The 23573-nt window shown below is 50.0% G+C and overlaps 8 protein-coding genes and 1 non-coding gene across 9 annotated transcripts; 2 read left to right on the top strand and 7 right to left on the bottom strand.

The window, feature by feature from the left end:
- Positions 1-1204: 1204 nt before the first annotated feature.
- Positions 1205-1315, bottom strand: tRNA-Leu (AAG). Its single transcript has one exon. It is a non-coding gene; the product is annotated as a tRNA-Leu (tRNA).
- Positions 1316-1740: 425 nt separating this feature from the next.
- Positions 1741-3261, bottom strand: An15g04880 (uncharacterized protein; the record flags this gene model as incomplete). The annotated part of the gene is made up of 1 exon (XM_001396985.3): positions 1741-3261. The coding sequence occupies one exon, from the start codon at positions 3259-3261 to the stop codon at positions 1741-1743; it is 1521 nt and encodes a 506-aa protein (XP_001397022.1).
- Positions 3262-3836: 575 nt separating this feature from the next.
- An15g04870 (uncharacterized protein) lies at positions 3837-5011 on the bottom strand (the record flags this gene model as incomplete). Its single annotated transcript, XM_059744677.1, has 3 exons — positions 3837-4060; positions 4116-4254; positions 4307-5011. 3 exons carry the CDS (start codon positions 5009-5011, stop codon positions 3837-3839), a joined length of 1068 nt encoding a protein of 355 aa, XP_059602542.1.
- A 121-nt stretch (positions 5012-5132) lies between these two features.
- An15g04860 (uncharacterized protein) lies at positions 5133-7104 on the bottom strand (the record flags this gene model as incomplete). Its single annotated transcript, XM_001396983.3, has 3 exons — positions 5133-6198; positions 6259-6883; positions 6960-7104. The coding sequence occupies 3 exons, from the start codon at positions 7102-7104 to the stop codon at positions 5133-5135; spliced, it is 1836 nt and encodes a 611-aa protein (XP_001397020.3).
- A 774-nt stretch (positions 7105-7878) lies between these two features.
- An15g04850 (uncharacterized protein) lies at positions 7879-11410 on the bottom strand (the record flags this gene model as incomplete). The annotated part of the gene is made up of 7 exons (XM_059744676.1): positions 7879-8426; positions 8478-8751; positions 8802-8902; positions 9008-9056; positions 9096-9154; positions 9204-11216; positions 11272-11410. 7 exons carry the CDS (start codon positions 11408-11410, stop codon positions 7879-7881), a joined length of 3183 nt encoding a protein of 1060 aa, XP_059602541.1.
- Positions 11411-11613: 203 nt separating this feature from the next.
- Positions 11614-12937, top strand: An15g04840 (hypothetical protein; the record flags this gene model as incomplete). The annotated part of the gene is made up of 5 exons (XM_059744675.1): positions 11614-11651; positions 11744-11815; positions 12056-12235; positions 12413-12542; positions 12626-12937. 5 exons carry the CDS (start codon positions 11614-11616, stop codon positions 12935-12937), a joined length of 732 nt encoding a protein of 243 aa, XP_059602540.1.
- Positions 12938-13015: 78 nt separating this feature from the next.
- On the bottom strand, positions 13016-15697 carry An15g04830 (uncharacterized protein; the record flags this gene model as incomplete). Its single annotated transcript, XM_001396980.3, has 3 exons — positions 13016-13137; positions 13387-15135; positions 15217-15697. 3 exons carry the CDS (start codon positions 15695-15697, stop codon positions 13016-13018), a joined length of 2352 nt encoding a protein of 783 aa, XP_001397017.3.
- Positions 15698-16438: 741 nt separating this feature from the next.
- On the bottom strand, positions 16439-18677 carry An15g04820 (uncharacterized protein; the record flags this gene model as incomplete). The annotated part of the gene is made up of 5 exons (XM_059744673.1): positions 16439-16530; positions 16598-16660; positions 16742-18182; positions 18216-18251; positions 18315-18677. 5 exons carry the CDS (start codon positions 18675-18677, stop codon positions 16439-16441), a joined length of 1995 nt encoding a protein of 664 aa, XP_059602539.1.
- Positions 18678-20442: 1765 nt separating this feature from the next.
- On the top strand, positions 20443-21978 carry An15g04810 (uncharacterized protein; the record flags this gene model as incomplete). Its single annotated transcript, XM_001396978.1, has 1 exon — positions 20443-21978. One exon carries the CDS (start codon positions 20443-20445, stop codon positions 21976-21978), a length of 1536 nt encoding a protein of 511 aa, XP_001397015.1.
- Positions 21979-23573: the final 1595 nt, after the last annotated feature.

Genomic DNA, 23573 nt, shown 5'->3' with positions numbered 1-23573 from the left:
GCGACTTAGATCCCGCAGGCTTAGATCTCTTCGACAGTCCTGAAGATGCTAGAATCTCGTCATATACTAAATTAATCGCTTTGAGATGATTCACAGTATACAACACGTCGGGGCCCTGGACCGTGGATAGCGCCCAAAGGGGCGCGGCGGTCCGTATGTGTGCGTCTCGAGTCTTACGGGACATGTTGCTGCTGCAGCTGGGTTTTTATAGTCCTGTTCACTTCATGAAGCGAAGAGTGTCTCAGCTTTCGCATGTTTCCGGTTGGATGGGCAAATTTCCCGGATCAAGCCGAGTACAATAGACACGATGAAGCACTTCAGGGAAATATCGAACAAAGAGCTTCAGTATAATGGCATGTAGAGAAAGACGCTTTGTTGGATCGACAATACCATTGTTACTGAGGTGTAATATAACACGGCACGATAAGACGAATACTATCTCCTGTAAAAGTTTAAGGCTGAAGTATATAGATGGACGGCGATTGGATTATTTCCATGCTCAACCAGGGGACACTATCCTGACTCGGGGATGGAAATAGTAACGATGCGCCACGTGGACGTCAGGCTCGGAGGGTTGTTTCCGGTGCCTGCGTCATTATTTCAAACATTGTATACAACAACAGAATAACTCAGTAGTGCTACCCTGGTCCATTGGTTTGTGGGAAGACCGGACTATAAGTTGTTCTGGATAGATGTGTGGGGTGGCGATGGCTCTGATACAATGTAGGGATGGAGCTTACTGGGCTGTTCCATCGATTTGATTATATACAAGGAGGTTTGCTATATGAGGTGAATGCATGAAGATGGAAATTGAGATAGTATTGAATGTAGAAACAGGGACGAACAGAAGTTGTTGTTGAGGAAACGAACTAAGGACCTCATAAGCATAAGGAAGCCCTGGCTAACTAAACTACAGGGAGACGGTGTTCTTTATAGACGTGGGCTCGTATTGAATTAGTACCTGATTATATCTCTGTCGACAAAAAGGATCCAACAAATCGGCATGTTCCACGATTACGACGCGATGATGCCGTGAAAGAAATGGTGGAGCTGATAGAGGGCAGGCGGGCGGCAGACAGCCAGCGTGGTGAGTAGATGCAATAGAACAGACCAAGCGGCCACAGGCCCAAAAACTCGGAACAGGGAAGAAGGAAAAAATAGTAAGCAAGCAACCAGGTGAGAATAGCAAAAAGACAAAAAGAAGTGACAAGGGTGGGATTCGAACCCACGCCATCTTACGATGACCAGGAAGCTCGGAAGCTGACTGTTAAGGTGAACCTTAACCTGGCGCCTTGGACCGCTCGGCCACCTTGCCGTTGTTATGGTAGTTGGTCACAACTTTAATACATAAGGGCCTTAACATAGATCATCACCATAACATGCTAGCTCCAGCATAGCGGTTGTGTCCGTTGCATTTATGGTTTGTTGGATCTCTGGAGATCTTGTTGTTCTTTAAGAAGGTCATGTATCTAATTGATTCATAGAGCTCTTACACTGCTTCCCATTGTGAGATCGTGGTGTGTCCGGTTTTCTCTCTCTCGGCCGACGATTTTTGTACAACTCGTGCCGGATATATATTGCCAGTAGTTGGTCACTATGGCTGGAGCCAAGCCTACTAGTACTAGTACTACTGAATGACACACCAACACCTCGAAAAACAATCCTTCATCATCATACTATCATTACTATTATGGAAGCCACCATGAAGAATACAGCAGAAAATAAAGCAAAAAAATATTATCAATGAGAGCAAACGGCCATCATTGCATCTTCAAAATCCCCGCCCGAAACATAATTCTTCACCAACGCGCGCAAATTCCCTCCCATTGTTCCCTTCACCCTCGCGAAATACTCCGGATTCCAATGCAACCTGACAGTCCAATAAATCAGCCTCTTCTCATTGACCCCATCGGACCCAGAGAAACACTCCTTCAAAGTTGCACCATGGAAGGAGACCGGATCCCTCGCTACCCGCAGCATCGTAACCAGCGCATCCTCCAAATGCCCCGAAAACTCACCCCGGATGACCTTCTCCAGAGAAACATGATACATTCTCTCAAACTCCCCAGCCAGCACATTCAACCTCTCATCCGACGAGTTCATGAAGATACCGAAAACAGCGACCTCGTCTGTTCCCACTTTTCCAGCGGTCACACGATGCAGTTCTCGGACGTCAGTCTCGACACCGCGGGGATCGAAGGGAGTTCCCCGTTCAGGTCGTCTCGCGTTGAGTAGCATCTCGAAGAACCGCTCCGTCTTGCCGCTCAACTCTCCCTTGATGTCGTCGAGAAGCGACTTGTGGTATTTGTCGCGGTAGGCGCGCTGGATAGCAGCCAGGTCGGCGTTACTCCGCCCCAGAAGAACATCGTTTAATCCCGTTTCGTTTGTGCCTAGCCCACTCATCGCGTCGTGGAGGTACGTAATATCCGATTCCAATGGGCCCGTGGCAAGCGAAACGAGGATCGTCTCGAAAGATCCCGAGGTCTCGGACTTCAGGTCCTTTGTTAGAGATCTGTTGTGCATCCTCTCGTACGTGTGGCGGATAAGAGCCATCCGGTTCGGGTCTGTGGTGCTAGTCAGGACGCGAATCAGCGCTTTCTCGTCCGTGCCGAACCCCTTCATGGCTTTGCGGAGAACCTCGGCTTCGTTGGATGCTGTGCCTGGGGCAAGGAAAGTAGGATCATAGCCGGGGGAGGGACGGGAGGGCATTGGGCCTTGTTGGGGGTTATAGCTGGGGTAAGGCCCGCCTGCTCCTGGGGGTGCCATCATTGGTGGTGGTTGTTGGCCTGGAGGACCCGGTGGGAAGGATTGGTATTGCTGTTGTGGCGGATTCGGATAGCCCTGCTGAGCAGGATGCCCTTGTGGGTAGCCCTGCTGGGATGGAGGGCCCTGGTGCGGATATCCCATGCCCTGCTGTGATGGTGGGTATGAAGAATAGGGACCAGGTTGCTGAGGATGTTGGCCACTCATGGGAGGTGGATATGGAGAGGCACCCTGTGGTGGGTGTTGCTGCTGTGGAGGGTATGGTGCCTGTGTCTGCTGAGGATGATGACCGGCCATTGGAGGTGGGTATGAACCGTGCTGTTGAGGCGGCTGATGAGAACCTGGACCTTGCTGGTAGGGGCCTGGACCCTGCGGGGGATATTGTGGATATTGTTGGTGTTGGCCATACTGTCCCTGCGGCGGCGGGTACTGTCCTGCAGGGGGATATTGATTATAGCCCTGTGGCGGACCCTGTCCGTAAGGTTGCTGATAAGACATGGTTCTTCTTTCAGAAGAATGCAGATTAAGGACGAAATCTGTGTTTGATGATGACGATGAAGTGAGATCGAGGAAGTGGGGTTGTGCGACGTTTAAGTATCTGACAGCTGAAGCTCAGAGACGGGCGCAGCCACAGGACGGAAATGAAGAGCGACAGCACAGCCACTAAGGGACCAAGTGAATGGTTTGATTGGGCTGATCCGGGGCCCAGAGTTCACGAAGGAGCGGTTCAGGTGGGGGGAAGTGGCTGAGCTGAGTGAATGACTGCCTTGGAAGGCCTGAGAGATGGACACCAGTGAATTCCTGAACGGGCAATCGAGATGCGAATAACAGGCTGACATCACTGTGGCTAGTGATCCCGATAAATCTCTTGAATTCTGTCTTCTGAAAAGGAAAGAAACAAGCCTTGCTGCACAGGGATGATCCGAAATTCTCCTATCTTATCAATCACATGCGGCAAGAATCATTATCAGTTATGGACACCTAGTGTACATTCGATCCACAAAGCTATACACTACAGACTAAATATACATCGTACACATGCAGAAAAAACACAGTAAACTGGGTATATCTACCTACGAGCCATGTTCATGCCCATGCTCATGCCTCAGCCCCGTTGGCTGCAACTCATGCCATTTCTGGATCACCAGGGATCGTTGCTGCGTGGTAGCTGCACACATCTCCTCAATACCCTGTCTTATTCGCGATGTCAGGATATCTTTCGTTTTGCTCTTGGAGAGCGAGTTGCGGAGACTCTTGTGCATCCCGTCCAGCGGGTAGCCCGCCAAACCCCAAAGGCCTAAGCAGGTCCCAGTTAGCTCTGACATTGCCAGTCTTGTCGAGGAGAAACTCACCAGCAGTGGGTTTGAGGAAGACACCTCCTACGCCTTTACCAATACCTTTCAATAATCCTTTCCCACCAGCCTTTTCCATCCCGACCACGGGCTGCGTGACAAGTCCAGTAATGCCATTGTAAAATCCATGAGTGAATTCCTATACTCATCAGCAAATTCAACCATTCCTCAGGGGCATCCGAAGAGCATACCGTTCCTGCAGCACGAAACCCACTCCTCACTCCAAGCACTCGTGGCGATTCTTCCACCAGGGTATCGTGATACAATTTCGGGGCATTATGAAACCCTTTCGTCAGACTCAAAGTCAAATCGGTAGGCAACAGAAGGAGCCAATTTAGAATATGCTTTGTCGCCCTGGCACTGTGATAGGACGTCTCTGCCAATATTTCCTTTGTATGGGACATTTCCCTCGATCGCAGTCGAGTTACGGTTCGCTCGAGATCGAGCTCCGCGCCCATATCGTCATCCGTTGTGTCGAACGTATCAGTATCGGAGCTGCTTATGGGCGGGCTTGATGGATCACCACTGCTGGGGCTGTTGGTAGCCCCGTTTACATTTTGCTGACGGTCGGAAACGGCCTGATCTCGGTGAATCTCCTCCCCAGCGGAGTGATACGCTTCGTCGGATTCAGTCGATTCTCGGGAGTCCTCGTTGGAGGATAGGTCCTCGCGGGGATCACCGTGCTCATACTGGCCTTGGCTTCCAGTTCCTGGGTGCTGACTGTCACCATTTGGCACCACATCAGCCCCGACACCAGAATCAAGGGACGTTTCCGTTCGCCGATGACGGTGACGAGGGGTATTCAATTCATCAAGACAGGATGGCCGACGCGCTTTTTTCCAGTCGTGCTTGTGATGCAGTCGTCGCTCATGCGTCGTCGAGAATATGCCTCTCATTCCGCTGGGGACCTCCGCGATGCCACTGGCGAACCCCGAGACTATGCCGTAGAGAACCTCCGCACCGGCTGTCAATGGGCCTCTGGGATCTCGATTCGTGTCGTATTCGTGTGAACGATATCTAAAACCACCAGTTAGCCATATACACACCGTCCGCAAGATACAAACTACACAGAACATACAGAACAACGTTCCGCGGACTAATTAACCCTGTCTCCACCAACACCGCCGCAGCAAACGTACTCAACTTAATATGCGAATGCTTCACCCACCACACAGCCGGCCGATCCGGACAAATAGAGCACCGCATAGTCTGCACATCTAGATGCTGATAAAAGCTAGCAGCGGCATTCTGCACCCCCCGCTCCTTACGCATCTCCTTCCCAATTTCTTTTGCCTTCTCCAACGTCTCAGGCTCAAGCGCTTGCTTGATCGCATTCGTCAGCTTTTCCACCGTCAGCTGCTTATGTGGAATAGGCAGCGGGCCAGCGCCAGCGCGAGCCACGATCGAGCCCCAGAACGGCTGATCGCCGAAAAACGGGATGATGATGGTCGGACGGCCCAGTACCAGTCCGGCAGCGGTGGTGCCCGCTCCGCCGTGGTGAATGACGCAGGAGACGTGCTGGAAGAGCCAGTCATGTGGGCTTTTACTGATCATGAAGATGTTCTCTGGGATATCGTCTTCGTCGGCTCCGAGGTTTCCCCATCCTTTGGAGACGATTGCTCGTTGTCCGCTTTCGCGGATGGCTTGAAAGACGATCTTTGTTAGTGAACCCGGGTTGTCTACGACGATGGAGCCGAACCCGACGTAGATTGGGGGAGGTCCAGATTTGATGAAATTCGCCAGGTCGTCGGGGGGTGTGTAGTCCGAGCCCGAGGAGAGGAAGGAGAAGCCGGCGATGTCTATATTATCGCCCCAGTCTCCGGGTTTGGGCAGGAGGGCTGGCGACCAGAGATAAGTGTATGGGATACGCAACCGGTGCGCAATACTCGGTGCCCGAATAGCGTCTAACGGGTCCAGCCCGAGCTCACGCTTCCGAAAAGAGTTAATCAGATCGCCCAGGCCCTCCCACATAAGGATTTCGACAATGGCATACGAAGCAAAATTCGCAGCGGAGGGTTTGGTGTTCTTTGTGCGGATCGTTGCCAGCGGGTGAGGGAAAGACTGTGTTGCCGACCAGGGCATTCTGCATACACCCATTTGATCAGCACATTCGATCATCTAGATCTGAAAAGGGGATACACACGTAAACATCATATTCAACGGAATCCCCAACTTCTCCGCACAGCTCAAATGAACAAAACTCGGCGGATTCGCGATAATAGCATTGGCCACAAACGGCATCGTGCGATAATCCGCCGTCTCACTCCACGGATCCTCCGGAATATGATGCAATCCTGTTCCATCACCCGTCTCATAGCACGAGCGCCAACACCCCGAAAATATAGCCTTCATTTCGCGCCTCCGGCGAGGAATCGCCCCGCTACGCAGGGTACTCATATGCGGCATCAGGCCCGGATTCCGCACCATGAACGCCATCAACTCGGCTGGATCGCCGCCGATATTAAAGAACTCGAGACCCTCATGCTCGATGGATTCACGAAAGGCGAGATGTGTGGCGAGACGGACGCGATGGCCGTGGGACTTGAGGACCTTGCCTAGGGCAATGAAGGGCTGGACGTCACCGCGGGAGCCGACGACTTGGATGACGATGTTGAGTTTTAAGGCGCAGGGGGGTTTCCCATCTTCGATAAAGCAGACAGATGGCTTGCGCTCTTCATGGAGGGGTTCTGGTTGCTGTTGGAGATGTTTGATGATTTTTGATACCCAGGGTTTGCGTTCGCGGATCTTAATGTCCAGGCGGCCATCATCTGGTGGGATCGATTATGGTTAGTAGTTGAGAATGAGGGAATCTTGGGATGAAGAAAGATTAGGGAATGCACGCACCCATTACCCGGACCCCGGTGTTGAGTCCCCTCTCATGGTAATGCGCACGCCGGGGAGTCCGCCCATGGCCGGTGCTGTTGGTGGTTTGTTCGGTGAGGTGCTCGTCCGGCCAGTCGTCGGCCGTTGGGCCATCTTGGTGCGGCATCTCTGCTAGCAGAGATAGGAAGGTTCGACCATGTGCGGCCAATGAGAAAATTTGGTACTTTCGTGTATGTATTCAGGAACAATGGAAGAGGAACTGAATGATTGCGGAAGGATAGGACAGCCACAGCAAAGAAAACACAGGTGTGCAAAGAGAGTGTGGACAGATGAAGTCAAAGGAACCCTGGCGAAGGCCCGGCTGGTGACGCCATAGGGAAATGGCTTCATGGCAGCGCAACGAGGGAGACCCACGGATGATCGCATGGGCGAACCAGTGGAGCCTCACCTTTTCAGGGTTCAAGCTGCCTTTGTCCCTCCCACGAGATCGGCCTAGGCTAGGCTTTTACGTCTTATCTGGGGCTCGTCTTTTTCCTCGACAAGCCCACGTACACTGGGTAGTCTGCCCATTCTGAAGCTATCCGGATTTGCCCTTCTTACTGACTGGCACAAATTACTAAAATCATGCTACTGGTTAAAGGTTTTCCACACTATGACTTCACCCCTGGGATCACCACCTTATCGCTGACGATCGACGGCGCCGTTCGGGCTCTCTCCACCCGCATCCGCCGCGGTCCGAAACGCCGAATTTCCAGAGTGGGCATTTCCCACACTGCTTAAGACCCTATGGAAAGATTTAAGATAGGCAAAGAGAGTATGCAAAAGATACGATATGTAGATTCGTTATCGAGGGATGAGGGCTTCCCTAACTCATTGATAATCTATGTCACCACTTCCTATGCGACCGGTCGGAGCAACCCGCTAGTTCTTCAATCGCCGATCATCGCCATCCCGGCCCTGCAGTGCTGTGGCAATAAGCCCGACCCGGTCGGCCATCAGAATATTGATGCCGGCATCGAATTGGAGCTACGAAGGTGGGGTTAGTATATTTCCGAGTGACTCCCCGGGCGACATCACTCACCTGGGCATTTTCCGGGACATTATTGAGTGGTCCATACGAGCCACACAGGAGCCCCGACCGCTGGACGTATCCGATCAGACGAGGGCATATGATCAATGTCTCGGAGGCGAGAACAATCCCATCGAGACCCCACTGCCGGGCAAATCGCACTGCAGCTTGCAGGCTACCAGCTCGCTTCTCTCTGTCTAGGACTGGGGCCTTGCCGGCGTTGGTGATGTACATGACTGGATAGGTCTGCTGTTTGTGTGCCAAGAGAATGCAGATCTCGGGAGTGAACGAGGACAGGATGATGTTTCTGCTGTGACTCAAGGTGAATTTTTTTTCCAGTATCTTGTCCACGAATGTGTTGATCTCGATCGCTACCGGGGCTACTCCTGCCTCGGTGGCTTCGTGAAGTCGGGGGTATTCTTAGTAATTGTTAGCGATGTTTTCTGAGATGAGATACGGGGACGACTCACTGATCTCGACGTTGAAGCCGAGGTTTTCCGGTAGCTGGATTAGTAGCTCTTCGATGGTTGCAAATAAGTCCTGGACAATGTGGCCTCGCGTGTTGGGCTTGAAGCCTTTGTTCATGTAGTCTACCGTGTGTCTCATTCTCTCTTGCATTTGTTGCGCGCCGTGGTCATAGTCCCTGGTGAGAGACCGCGAGCGTCGATTTCGATGGTAGTGCCTGTTTCCCAAGATGAAGGTTGGATGCCCCATTGAGGATTGTATTTTGCTCGCGTGCAGAAACTGGAAAGTTAGATGGATTCTAAGTAGGTCGTAGAGGTAATACTGCTAACCTGGTCTAGAGTCACATCATGCACTGGGATGTCAGTCCCAGACTCGCTCAAGGAAAAGTCGTGGTATGCAACAGGTACAAGGTCTCTGGTCAATTGAGCATCTGCAACAGCTTAGTACATGGTAAAAACAAGATTTCAATAGCGAATGGCATACCGAACTAGAAGACGTTAGATCAGCAAGATAGAACAGGGGAGTTCAACATTACCTCGACAAAAGAAGCTCCCTGACTGGCAGCTGATAGGAATGACTGGGCACTATGAGCATATGGTCTAGTTAGATAAACTACCACTTACCTCCACTGTGTTCTCTCCCAACTGTAAGTAATCATGCCCGGCAACATTCTGCCCGAAACCTGCAGATTTTCAGCGGCGAGCGCAAATCACATCAACCTGCATGCTTACCTCGATGCCCTACGAGACAGAAATCGCCAAAACGGAGAAAGCATTCTCTCACAGAGGGGATGCTGGGATGCTGAAATGGCTTGATAATAAGAAATGTGAAGGTCACAGTAGCTATAACCTGGAACGACCCGCTCATGAGAATGGGAACAGTTCTCTCGCGCACCAGACTTTCCCGGTTCTCGCCAAAGGTACTGAGGTTGTCCATCAGCAGCGCCGTACCGCCTCCAAGCAACTGTGCTTGACATTTAGGACCATCGCTCAAATCGAGGAGCTCTAGGCACAGTTCTGCCTCGGTCGGAGTGGGAAGCTCAAAGATCATTGGTTCGTTGGCCGTGTCACTAAGCAAGGACAAATTGAGCTGACGAACAGAGTGATTCCAAGGGGAAGAAACTTTGAGCGCAAGGTTGTAGTCCGAGGCTTTACTTCTCAGTGATGGTGTTCGAAGCTCTATGTGTTTAAATTGTTTTCCCTCCTGCAGGCTGCCAAGGTAGACCACCAGTTGCGACCGTTGGTGTAGAGCCTTAATCTTGGCACCCTGCTGCGTCAACGGTGCGGCAGGTAGTCTATCGGTACCTGCCTCCCACTTGGATGGCCCGGCAATTGCTTTCGCTAAGGCAAGATGCCCCCGAAAAGCGGCATGCTCCTGTGCTGTCCAGCCGCGATGGTCCCTGTGGTCCCGTTCGGCTCCATGCTCGAGAAGCACATCGACGACACTCTGGTGACCTTCGACACAGGCGACTATCAGCGCAGTCCAACCGTACATCGGCTCCACCGAGCTCACATCAGAGATGCATATGTTCCCCAACAGTAGTCGTACATGATCCGCCCTTCCAGTACGCGCGGCGACATGCAGCGGGCTGGCCCCTTCACAGGTCCTGGGTCTCTGACAGAAGCGAGAGCAAGTCCGCGAAATGATCGAAATCAGACCCTCATATCCGTAATGAAGCGCAATAAAGAGCATGCGACTCAACAATGATCCTATTCCGTCATCACTATAGGGTGCGTCTAATAATCTTTCCAGGTAGACCAGAACAGATGAAACAGCGTCGCGGTGGTTGCCAACAACCGCATACTCGAGAGGTGAACAGTCTCGTTTGTCAGTGTGCATAATCAAACACCATCTAGATGTAGTATTCCAGCTTTTAGCGACATTGAATATTGCCATACACACCCATAAAAGCCCGGCTGAAGCAGCATAGTGTAGAGGGAGGCGCCCGAGTTCATCTTCCGACAGCAGAACCTCCTCTGACCTGGGCCCTAACTCCCCAATCACCTGGCAGAGAAGGTCTCGGATTTTACAGAAGAGTGTGCAGGAATACGGTGCTGATAGTTGCCCCTTCCGAAGACCCAGAACCATGAACAAGCGATTCAATAATACAGCCTGGATGGCAATGTCGTTCTGAGGCAGCACATCGAATAGTAATGTGCGGACAGTATTAGGGCGAAGTTCATATACTGCTAGCTCTAGAAGATGAGAGAGAAATAACTCCCTTGGTAAGTTACTCTGTTGTAAGGACTCTTCTACCATGTAAGCAACTGTCGAAGGATGATCCTGCCGTAGCGCCTCATATAATCGGGGTTGTGGGTAGGCCGGCCTGCTGGGATCCGACCGTCTCTCCTGTACACGGGCAACCGTTAGGTCCAATTTCCCCGCCATACCTACGCTCGCTAGTGTTTGTCTCATGAATTTGTCCAGATAGTTTGGTCGAGCGGAGTGGCATTTCTCCCCTTCTAGATGTTTGTCGATCTTTGCGTAGATGCGAGAAACGGCTTCAACATCCAACCGTTGGTACCGCAGCAGTTGAAAAGCTTCCTGGGAAAACTTGCTAAACAATTCGCAAAGAATCTCGACGTCAATTTGGGAAAGTGTGCACATCGAAGTTGGATCGGAAACGCGAGAGCTTATGTGGTAATGGTATTTTGTCTTTTCTACTTGCTGGCGAAGATAGTTATCTTGCTTTTCGCGAAACCGAAGATGAACTGCGATGCTTTGATCCAGGCATGATTCTACATCTAAAGAAAGTTAAGCACATGGAATTATCAAATGTTTGTGTTCCAAGTGACGGACCTGAAAAATCGGGACGAGTTTGCTCATTTGTAGCTCTCTCAACGGCAATTTTCAGCAGGTTTTTGAGACGATTGTATGGAACATGATGCTCCACCCACTCCGAGGACTGATGAAGGTGAAGATCTCGGCCAAATCTCATGTTGTGATTCTAGGTGCAACGACAGCTAAAGGGAGGGAGGGGGTGTGTGAGATGCTATATATCGTACGGGAGTCTCTCGAGCGAGGGGTAGACCAAAGTACGGGCGGCTAGGGGTGGGAGACAAAAATTTGTAAGAAAGGGGAAGAAAGAAAGTCAAAGCAAATGAACCAGCATGCTCTCTGAAGTCCAAAGTCTTGTGCTACATGGCTTCCCTTGGCGTTTTGGACCAGCTTACTACTTGGTGTCTTCGCGAATGTTTACATATCTTTGCCCGTCGCTTCATGAAAGGTTGAAATCAGTAATTTCAGATATGTTGATGTTCTGATTTCGGAGGAAACCGAGTGAGAATACACCCTACGGAATCATCCCCGTGATAGTGGGATTCCTGAACTGTTACAGAGCCAGGTACCGAGGAGAATATTCGATCGTGGCGGTATTTACGGGATTAACCCACCACCCGCAGTCGACCTGAAGGCTGGCAGATGGGAGATCTAGGCTGGGGTGGCCATGGTAGCCAAGGCTCTTACAAGGAATAAGTACGAGAATGGCGCAAGTATCCGCTTTTTACTGAAGCTTAATCCGAAATAAACCTAGAAGTGGGCAATTCTTCCCCAAATAAATATTGCGATGAATGCTTGTAACCAGGAAATGCTACCACTTAGGCTTCTCAGAGTGTGATATGAAAAGAACGGAGGACGATAAGTGGGCTCAGGACGGCTACAGCAATCTGTCACCACAGCCTCTCCGTCGAGCAGAATCCACCAGGAAAATGCACACTCTTGGTGCTCGTGATACAAATGGCTTAGCAACCCAAACTCAGCTAGTGTGAGTGGTACATCCACTTTACTTAATGTTACCCGACTGCAGTTGACGGTTGGATTGTCGAGCCGTTGTGAGACCGGCTAAGTTCGGGTTCGAGCCCAATTTGCTAAACCGGGATTAATGAACTCCGTTACTAGTCAACATCAGATAAACAGTATTTTTGTTCTCTATCACTGTTAGAGTCATCGCACCCAATCTGATGACCCCTCAGAGAATTTCTTACTTGCTGTTTGTGCCTCGATCGGCTGCCAACCATGGATCCATATCGATCAGTTCCAGCGTTATTGCGATCGCAACATTAGCCGCTCAAGTCTGTTCTAAGTTGTCGGAACTACGAACTTTATACAAGTGCCTGCGTGGTCGGCTGCTTGGCTGCACGCCGTCCACAATGAGGTTGCTGACCTAGGAGTGCTCCTCCTGGAATTTGCCTTCGTGGTGAAAAAGCGACAGACCTTCCTAGAGAAGAGAATATCCTCCAATCCACATCTCTTGAAGCAGGCGAATGCCAAGCTGAATGAGCTGAAGGCGATTGTATATAAGCTCATTGCTGATCAGTCCTCAGACAGTCTTATGGAAGCTGGCTTCTTCTCCTGTTTTCCTTCCCGAGTTAACTCACGACTGGAGGATATGCTTCAAGAGCGCAGCAGTGCCGCCAGCTCGGATGGTAGCTTTGCAGATGCATCGGAGTACCTGTCTATATGCTGAGGTAGCCGGATGAAAACATGAAGGGCCCTCCCTCGAGGCTATTCTACTTTGATTTTCGAATTATCGGTTACGTTATTTTTATGCGAGCTGGGGATTATGTATACTAGTCAAAGCTTCGGTCATGTATGGCTCACCAACAAAGGGCATAAGGTATAGGTTTCTCCTAGGTAATGATTGAGCAAGTAGGTGCCTGTAAGATACTGCTGAAACACAGTCAAATCATTCTTACATGAAAGATTCTAGTCTTACTGTTTCATCTATAAAATACCTCAAGGGCTGCCATGATCACACCAGATAAACAGTCTGCGGCTCACACCCATCGAAAACTGGGGTAAGGCCAGAATCCCAGAAATGCGTAAAGAAGCCAATCCGCTTAAACTGCAATCTCGTCTGATTCGGACACTTCAACAACACCAACCCGGCAGATCGAACCCCAACTTCGTACTTACCAGGCTCCGACCACACCCGCTGATCACCCCTGGATACAATCATCAAGTAGACTTCTTCTTCGTTAGGATAGCATCCAGCATGATCCGGAAATATAGTCTCACTCCCGCGTTCTCCAGCATCGTCAGTCACATGGACATATCGTAACTGAAATTCCTTATTCTCAGCCTCGGGACCTCGGTTTGCCAGTGCAGGGAAGTTCCGCAGCATGATGTCTGGTATCGGCTGGAACCTGGCTTCCATCCGGGCTACTCTAATCTTCGCCCTGAGCTTCACATATCCCCGATCTCCTTGGTCGACTGCCAGTTGTCCATAGCTGTCTCCCATGTACTGCGGGATCACATCGTGACCGAGAACCTCGATCTCCGATTTCGGATTATGGAGATGACGTACAAGAAATTCAACCGCCCCATCGTTGGCACACCATGACCAAGTCGGCGCCCGATAATGTTCTGTCGGGATCATGGGCTGTCGTTCTCGTTCTCCAAAGTATCGATCCATGCCAGGTCTCATTGCATTACGGGTGCCCCAAAGAAGTCCCGTGGCCAAATCATGAACCCATATTCCAACGAGGTATTCGTCATTCAGGGCTAAGGCGTGTGTGCGTGCGATGCCGGCAACAGCAGGTAACTTGTCGCTTGGGACCGTCAGATCACGACAGGTATAGTCTTCCACGATTTTATACCAAGCGCGATATAGTTTTGTGTTATCGGGAGCTTGTTCCCCGGTCGCAGATGACGTTCCTCCGATCTCCAGTTTGTCCAGTGACTTGTGACGTCGGGGCCGTTTGATTAGCTCGACATCGCGCCCGTAATCTTTTGGTGAGGGGCAGGTCAATAAGCCTAGGCCGAGCATATCGGTTACCCCAAGGTAGAGCTTTCGTGGGGATAGGAGTCGTTCCTGTAGGGTCCAACCGCGGGTGTTCCATACTGATGAGTCTAGCTCATCCTCAGCGGCTAGGTATGGATTCCAGAAAAGGTGATCCAGTTCGCCTGTGTAAGGCGAGGGCTCGATGAAGTATGAACCGTGGACTTCAGGGCGATTTTCGATGGAGTATGTGATGGGGACCAGAGACTCAGAGCTGCATACTGGTCGATCAAAGACTTTCTGAAGAGGCGTATCTGTGGCAGTCAAGTAAATTGTCAGGTATGATGACATGTAGATGCTGTGCATTTTGGTCGACTCTGAGGCCCAATCGCGTCGGGACTGCTCCTGTTGGATCTCAAGAAGAGGCTTGTCTGTGGTTCTCGTTTCTTTCTGGACAATGCAGAGACTATCGATCCACAGATACGGAATTCCCAACGCGCAGCATACGTCGACGACGTCTCTGAAACCCGGTGGTAGGGTCGTCGTGGGGTCATCTGCCGAGAATGGTGATAGTGGGATATCCCGGTGATGCGCTTGAAGGTTGCTGGGGGTTGTGGTAAGGAACTCGTCGGAGCCCCAGCGGTAGCTGAGTGTGGCGTATTTCGGGCATTTGGAGGCGTCTTGACAGGTTGATTCATGACCGTTGATTTCTTTTGTCTCTATCAAGCGCAGCTTCTTGCCTTCCTGGCTGTCAGTAATCTCAATAAGCCGTAGAGGCAACCTGTCGGATATTGAATCCCCAGGGCGGACAATGTTGGAGGCATGATTATGGTTCTTGTCGCATTCAATTAAGTGGTGACGAATCGTCTTTGTGTTTTCAGTGGAGAGCCTATCTTGATCAGGATGGGGATATGCGATGCCTAGATAGCGTGCAAGGGGGTCACCTAATATTGTTTAGCACGCATTGTCATCCCAGTTAGGAGCAACTTCCAATCTTAACATAAGAGAGAAAACGGATAACCCACCATAGTGTGCACGTAGCTTGAAATAAATCAAACCATCGGGCCCAGTAAAATCGCCCTCATACCGATCCTGTCCTGGCCTAAGAACATCCCATCCCATCATGATTGCTGCGAATTTACTTCTCTCGTCGTCCGAGGCTCTGAATTCCGCCATCAGCGAAACCTTGACCACCTTGACTGTCCATTGTCCATGGTCATGATTCCCCAAGACCCAACTGCGAAGACGACATTCGCTAATGCCCTTTAGCAGCGAATTTCGGAGCGCTGGGCAGAACAAGCATCCTGCCTCGCCTGACGCCCTAAGAGCCGGTAATTCGGGGAGGTCATCACGACAGTCAAATTCGATAGGGATGGAATGTTGCCCAGCTGGGAATTGCAGGTGGGGTTTTCCGGTTTCTGTTTCCACTTCTGTGAAGCCGTATCGAGATAGGGACTCGGCGCTAAAGTATAGGACTTTGCATCTGTTGCAAAGGGTGGATGGCATTTTCCATGGGAGGAAAAATGATTCCTGATTTGATTTAAGAGGATTGATGTGAAAACCATCATGAACGACGTTCGCTTTCTGCACCAGATGAGGGGAAGGTGGGGCAATTCGATATTTAGCCTCCGAGAGACGATTTCGACAATGATCTTCTCTTCAGGCCAGACATGTGGCGGGAGTGTGTGGGAGCAGATAAAGTGATGCCAATCATTGCTTACCTGGAATCTGGCAAACAGATTCGTTGATTTTATCGGAAATAGTAGATGCCGGCTGCAGAGTACTAGTATAGGCTTTGATTCGATTTGTGTATGCCCGGTCGCCGGCAAGTACTTTGATGTCACTGGCGTGTACCGATTAGATAGCGTGGCTGATACTAAATTACCCCTGGCGGGAATATGCTCGATGCCAAAATAATCAACAACGGAACATCTACATTAGAATTATACTTTTAATCAATTTATATGTTATTTCCATATTCAGATCTCAGTAGCCTTCGCTCTGACCTTCTTCTTGCTCCCTTCGTTGGGATTAATGGCCCGTTCGAGAGTGCCATTGGGAGTCCTTCAGAAACGGATCATTGTCGCTCAAGCCAATTGCAGTCATTTTTCCTGTAGTGCGATCTAGTAGATTAACATTATCTGAGACAGTATTAAAAACTTCTGTTGCAATTACAGTAGGTCGTTGCCTTTTCATGTTCGAATGAGTACTCTTCATCATTCCGTTGAGAAACGTAGGGCCCTCTCTCTAGAGTTCCACTCGCAGCTCATCCTCATCCTCATCCTTGTCACTTCCATGATCACTGAGGATGTTATCGGCTATCTTCTCCGCAAACATATCTACAGTTTGAGTAGGTTAGACCGATCATTCCAAAACTGACTGTGGGAATGGTAGGGTATTACTCACAGGCAGTGCCTAACGGAAATCCCGCTGGCAAGAAAGGCCAGGCGGACGGGTCAGCAATTCTCACTGTTTCTCAATCAGTTCCGTACGTACAACACGGAGGAGCAACCAAACGTCAAGTCCAGAGTCGAAGTAGGTAGGACTCACATCTATCAACTCCGATTACCTTGCCCTTACTATCCACCACGGCCATAGGATCGTCTCGCTTTCCCATTCGGCACGATGCAGATTGGTGATTCAACGTTCGATAGTTGTTTTTCACATACTTAATGAGGTCGTCCTTGTTAGAACTTTCTAGATCGATAGGTTTACCCGAGGCATTTAAGATGGGCTTCATGCTGTTCGTTCCATAGAGGCGCAGAAGGTACTGCAGACCGGCGACGGCAGTATCCATGTCTGTCGGAGATTTAAGCCATTGCGGATCCAGCACAGGCTTATCATCCATGGACTTAGATCTGAGTTTAATAGTTCCCTTGGATATGGGCTTCATAGGGATGCAGACGAGGTCTGCATAGTTGTGATTGCCGTCGCCATTGACGCCGAGTGGAGAAGATACGATACCGATATCTGGCCAGTCAGAGGGGAATTGGGAGAGATCTAGAATCATATTATTAGGCACAACGGAACCACGAGAGACACAAGGCCACAAATTACCTGATTTAGTCTGGGCAGACAGGTTTTGGCGAATATCTTCCGGGTAATCGACAAAGGCGGCGAAATCCGGGCCCGGATCGGCCAGCATGCCATTTGCGTGAGCTTTGAATCTTTCGCACTCTTGCCACTTCCTGGTATCGTTGAGGAGCACCGATGTTGTCTCCACTTGTACTGCGTGCTTGACGCCGAAGAGAATATGATCGTTGTAGTTCTGGCCGACTCCCGGTCTATTAGCTAGGACTGTAATGTTCATCTCCTGCAGGTGATCCTGAGGACCGATACCAGACACCATGAGAAATTGAGGAGTAAGTATGGGTCCTCCAGCTAGGATTACTTCTTTCCCTGCGAATATCGGAAATCTCATGCCCCACCGTTTCACTAAGACTCCGATGGTTACGGGGTCGCTGCCAGGGGGAGTGTTTGACAAAGTTCTCTCGGCCAGCGTCTCCACATACACGTCAATCTTCGACGTGTCATCTTTCTGTGTTGGTTCCAAGAAAGCTGTATATGTTGTGGCGCGATTGCCCGTTTGCGAATCGATCATATTTAAGATCCAACTGGCACCTTTGATATCGCCCTCGACAAAGACTCGATTGATACCAGCTTTTAATTCGTTGAGACCAAGTTTAACCCAGCTACCAAATGCCTGGGCATATTTGGGGAAGGTGAGTTCTAGTGGCCCAGGCGTAGAACCAACGATTTGACTTGACTCATAGTCCGGTGTGGCATTCGATGGTCTTGCGGTATTGTTCGGTGGTGTGAATTTGAATGACTTTTTATAGTATTGCTGGACATTCTCCCAAGTCCAGGAATCATCGCCAGTTTCGTCAGCCCATCTTTTCATAGCCCCCTTAGTAGTGCGGAAGTAATCGACAAAGGTAAAGCCCTGGCTCCCTCCGATCTGCAATTCTATCAGACATAACCATAACAAAGGCTACAGGATAAAGTAGAGGAATAAGCTACCTACCATTCTCCCCATCATATGCTGCTGCTCTCCCCCTCCCTGCAATAAAGCCAGGATTAGCGCCCGTAAGTATTCACCCCCGAGTAGAGCTGGGCAACATACCACCTGCTGCACAGTAGGCCACACATTCACCATATCCGTCCAATTCGACGGCAACACCCTGCTAAACCACTGCTCATTGTACCCTGGCACTGTAGTCAAATTCCCAGTAGGGTATGTGCCGTTTTCGATAACGGCGACTGAGTTTCCTGCCTTTGCTAGCCGACTGGCTACTAGGAGCCCGGTTGTGCCACCGCCCACTACGACGTAGTCATACCCACCACCGAATTTGGGGGGGTCACCGGGTTTGGTGCCAGTGGCTAAAGTATCCTGGAGACGAGGAAAGGAGTTCTCCTCGAAGGGATAGGCGGAGACTGTGGTAACAAAGAACAGAAGGATGAGGAAAGATGTTATAGTTGAGAGCATTGTCGATACTATCGGGTCGGGGGAGTTGGCTAGGACGTGAGATCTACGGCTAGTCCACAAGTTTAGATCAACTGGTCTTGTTTAAGGGTTAATATGGACGATTGGAATATGCACTGTGACTTCACCAGTGACGGCATCTAGAGCATCATAGACTGCTATGTTGTGGTATGAAGTCACGTAAAATTTCTATCGTGTAGCCGAATGGAAAGTCTCTTTTCCATTGAGGTGGAATATATGCCCGCGGAGCCAGCCATTAGTGAAGTCATGACGTGCCACTAGACGATATGACATGAACTGACCCATGGAACACCGCTCAGGTAGAGAAGAAATTGAGTGAAGCTGTCTGACAATTATGCGGACTCACTGATACTGGAACCAGACTTAACATTTCTCTGGCACTGCAACCTCATCCGGCCCAATGTAATCCGCCCTATAGCGCCTGAATTTCTAGAAACCTCACAGAACTTCAGTGCCAGGCAATCTCATTGTATAAGCATCGAATCTATATAATTCTACAGTGTAATCTTGTTATTGTAGGAAAGTATACAGTGATTATATATCACATTAGTTTATATTGCACTGGCTGCCACAAGCTTAATTAACTGCTATGAAGTTACCCCTGCACGCATAAAGGGTGGTGCATTGCACCTATTACTAATCATGGACATCCAAGACACTTATGCTATGGTGTTTCAGGTTGCTGAGTGACTGCGCCATTCTCGTGCGCACTGTCCAACTGTACCCGAGCATGATAATCCCAGCGTATCTGCCAAGCCACTGTGGCAGAGATTATTGACCCTCGTAATAGTGGAATGGTGTGATAAGCCGGTGCCATAAATAGCATAATGCCCAGAAATTTTCGTGTAGTCTGGGGCTTACTGACTATCTACTGTTCTTCACAGTTGCCAACTGGTGCGGGGGTGCTTTGACAAACCTTCTTGTCCCTTTTAGCCAGCATCCCGACCGGGTTTGCAGAGTTTGCTTTCACTCTGACGAAAGCCTAGACACAGAATATGTCTCTAAGGCCCCCTTATCTGAACTCATATTCTTCGGAAATGGTCGGAAATCGCTATATTAATGGACCGCTTAGTCGCATAGAATTCCGGAACGCTGGATCTGTCTGAGTAACCATCAGCAGAAATCTCCTCCAGCATACGAGAAGATGGTAAGGGGAGCCAAACACGTGAGTAATCGAAACCCAAAAAGAGCCCTGCGAGTCGACGAATGAAGATTAAACCATTGGTTAAGCTCCACTAAATCGGTGGACCCAGAGAGGCTTAGCCAGGAAAAAGCATCTTTAGCTTCTTGATAGGATCTTTCTGCCTGGCCGGACTCCGATCCATGCCTGGCCGACCCGAAAATCAACGAAACTCAGGGGACCTATCAAGGGGTTCAGCCCTACTAGGCCCATTGTCCACCCACTTGGCTGACAAGTCAGTAGCAAGCTTCTTTGTTTTTGGCAGTGATCTTGTGTCCCCCTTATTCTCCGGCCCCCATTTAGCTGCGCCCGGCTTGATCCTGAACTGGGATCCACGTATGCACCGGGGCCAAAAGTTCCTTCTAGTCGCTAAGGTGTTAATCTAAATACCACTTAAAAACATGTCATCGCCCCCGGTCATGACGCGAGGCCCATCAGGTTCCGGCCTTGCATGTTTGCCCGCTGCCAACGTCATCCGTGCAGGCAGAAGCAATCCTCTGCACGGGACTTGCTCGCCCTATTCTCACGGACTACCTATGCTTGCTCAACCAAATTCTTTGTTGCACAATGACTTGGGATGAGTCCAGGAAGCTCTTCTCGCACAATATGAGCCAGTTCGCGGCGATCCGGAGCCACCGCGGCTTCCGGATCATCTTCGCTGCCGTCGCAGTCATATTTGCGCTCTCTATATTCATGCTGCTTCCACCCGCATCGTCAACGAGTCAAGTCTTCGGATTCGGGCAGGGACAGAAGCCGGCAACTCATTCATCTTCAGCTGGAACCATCACAATAGATACCACCCTCATCACCGATATATCGCAATACTTTGCGGACCACCCTATTCAGAAACCCTTTAAAGAGAAGTTCGGCGAGCTAGGCCGCCGCAACCGAGTTCTTCGCGACTGGCTCATTCAAGCTGAAGCCTCACAGGACTCTACCACCAAGTCCATCTTACACAACGCCATTGAAGGAGTCGCCATCGCACAATACCCTTTCCTGCAACCTCCCAAGCAGCCTCAGTCGCACCATTCTAGATCCTCCCATCACCCAGTACAAGACCTTCGCGCTTCTTTTGAGCCCAACTCAGCCGGCATCGTCATCCCCACCAGCGACTACACCCTCCGTTATGCCGCCCACCTCATTGCCTCTCTCCGCTTCGTCCTCAACTCTACTCTGCCCATCCAAGTTGTCTACGCAGGCGATGACGACCTCTCCCCGACCAACCGGAACCACCTTTCAACACTGGCAGCCTCTGGCCCCGCCATCACCTTCCTCAACATCCTCACCGTCTTCGACGACACAACCCTCAAACTCCAAACGGGCGGCTGGGCCATAAAACCTTTCGCGGCGCTAGCTTCCCCTTTCGAAAAAGTTATCCTTGCAGATGCTGACGCCGTCTTCCTGCAACCCCCAGAAGTACTCCTCCAGCACGACGCCCTCGTCAACAAAGGCGCGCTTCTCTTCCATGACCGCCTTCTCTGGAAACACGCCTTCGAGGGCCGTCATGAGTGGTGGCGGGATCAGATCCGTCGACCCAGTAAGGAAATGGATGCCTCTCTTGTCTGGACGGAAGATTACGCTGAAGAAGCGGACTCGGGTCTCGTGGTACTCGACAAAAGTAGGCCTGATACGTTCATGGGCCTGTTGCATATCTGCTGGCAGAATACGTACGAAGTGCGCGAGGAAACTACGTACAAGATCACGTATGGAGATAAGGAGAGCTGGTGGTTCGGGTTGGAGTTGTCGGGCGCTGAGTATGAGTTTTCGAAGCATTATGGAGGGATCGTGGGGTGGAAGAACGTCGATGATAAGGAAAGAGTCGGTGTATGTAGTTTCGTGATTGCGCATGTGGATGCCAAGGGGCGACTGTTGTGGTATAATGGGAGTCTGTTGAAGAATAAGGGACAGGCTGGGATGGAGGATGTCTATGAGGTCCCGGATAAGTGGATGATCGATGCGGAGTGGGTAAAAGGGTCGAGGAAACAGGATCATAGTTGTATGGTCGGTGGTGAGGTCAGGGATCTCACGAAGGAGGAGTTGGATGTCTTAGAGAGGTCGATTGCTGCTGCAAGGCAGGTGGATACGCTGGTGCGTACCGATTGAGCATTCATATAGATTCAAATTCACGTTGCTATAATATTTAGGAGTTTTCTGTTCGGCTACATACCCGCTGGTTTTGTGTGAAGAAGTGTGCCTTTCTTAAGCGTCGTCATGACGATCTAGCAGTTGAGGTCTTTCTTAGACTGCATTGTTGGCTGTAGAAGTGCCAACTCGGTCCCGTAATCACAATACAGCAGAGCTAGTTAATCCATGTGCGTGAAGCTTAGCATCCCTATGCTAATACAATGATTATAATGGAGAGATTAACTGCTCCATGTTCCATTACTCATGACCGCCATACAATAGCGCAAAATGGCTTGTGCCTCGTGAATAACCAGCGTCACCACGGCGCAATTCCATGATAGCTGTATTGAATCAGTTCATACCACATCACCGTCCGGCTGAATTCGCCAACAATACAATGCCTTGACTGCTTTATATAAAGCTCGTCGTCCTCCCTTTTCCACTCTTCTCCTCTTCTTCCTACTTACTCTCATGATCATATAATCTTCACCAGATGCCAAAGTTCATCCTCGAAACGATAGATTTTCTTCCATCGATCAGCATATATCATATATATTATCTACAAGATTTAGTTCAACACTTGTTCTCTGAGAGCTCCTGCTTAACTTGATTGACAATGAGAATCAGTTGCAACATCGACTGCAATTGTCAACCCAGCCTCGTGATACCAAGCATGTCTTGACACAACCCTCAACCCGGCGTCGCTCTGATTTCTCCTCTCTTATCAGTGGTGTCTAATACTTCGAAATCTCGGAAATACAAAACAATATTCAGAGGAACTATTCACATCAGCCTCTAGATACCCTTCATATATACCTCATATCTGACAGATTCGGGTCACGAAGCAACACACTGCACTGTCATTTGTATGCATCATGCTTCCCGGGAATTGAGGACGCAGAGGGAAAGAAGATACAACTCTTCTGGGTGACTATCCTGTGGTCTCATCTATACATCTACAGTGTCTGATTACTTCTGAACAGATATTTACAGAGCTTTTCCAGTTGGTCCAACGCATCAGGGCACAACTAGAGAGACTCCGGTTCACAACAGACACAAAACTCCTTTCATTCCTTCGATTAATCGCCTTTTGATACACTCGCAGACACTTCGCTGGACCAAAGGATATACTGTGCTCCAAAAGCAAGAAGAACGCGTGCAAAATTCTCCCAAGGGTTGAGGAAGGTTGGCAATTCGGCGCAGCTGCTGATCCACGATGAAGGTACCGAACAGTTCGAGAAAAGAGGCTAGGTTTATGTCCTCAAATGCGAGATCCTATCTGCTTTTACCGGACTTATCATTCTCCCTACAACAGCCGACCGTTATATAATCATCTGTCTCGACGAAGTGGGATCTGCTGTTGGTCAGTTGCCAATTTCTTATAAGAGGTGGAGCTCGCGGACAACGCTTCCTCCACTATGCATGTATTGTGCGACTGGTTTTGACTTCACGTCTGCTCCGCTACAACGAACACTAGCCAAGGCTGGTACTCAAAGGCCATACGTCCTAACGGGGTAGCAAATAATCTCTCTCAGCGACCGTATTTATACATATAGCCACCAAGCAGCAGCGGA

The sequence above is a fragment of the Aspergillus niger genome (genome assembly GCF_000002855.4).
Source record: "Aspergillus niger supercontig An15".
NCBI lineage: Eukaryota > Fungi > Ascomycota > Eurotiomycetes > Eurotiales > Aspergillaceae > Aspergillus > Aspergillus niger.
The sequence above is the reverse complement of the archived record's forward strand: the minus strand, read 5'-3'. Positions and strand labels throughout refer to the sequence as shown.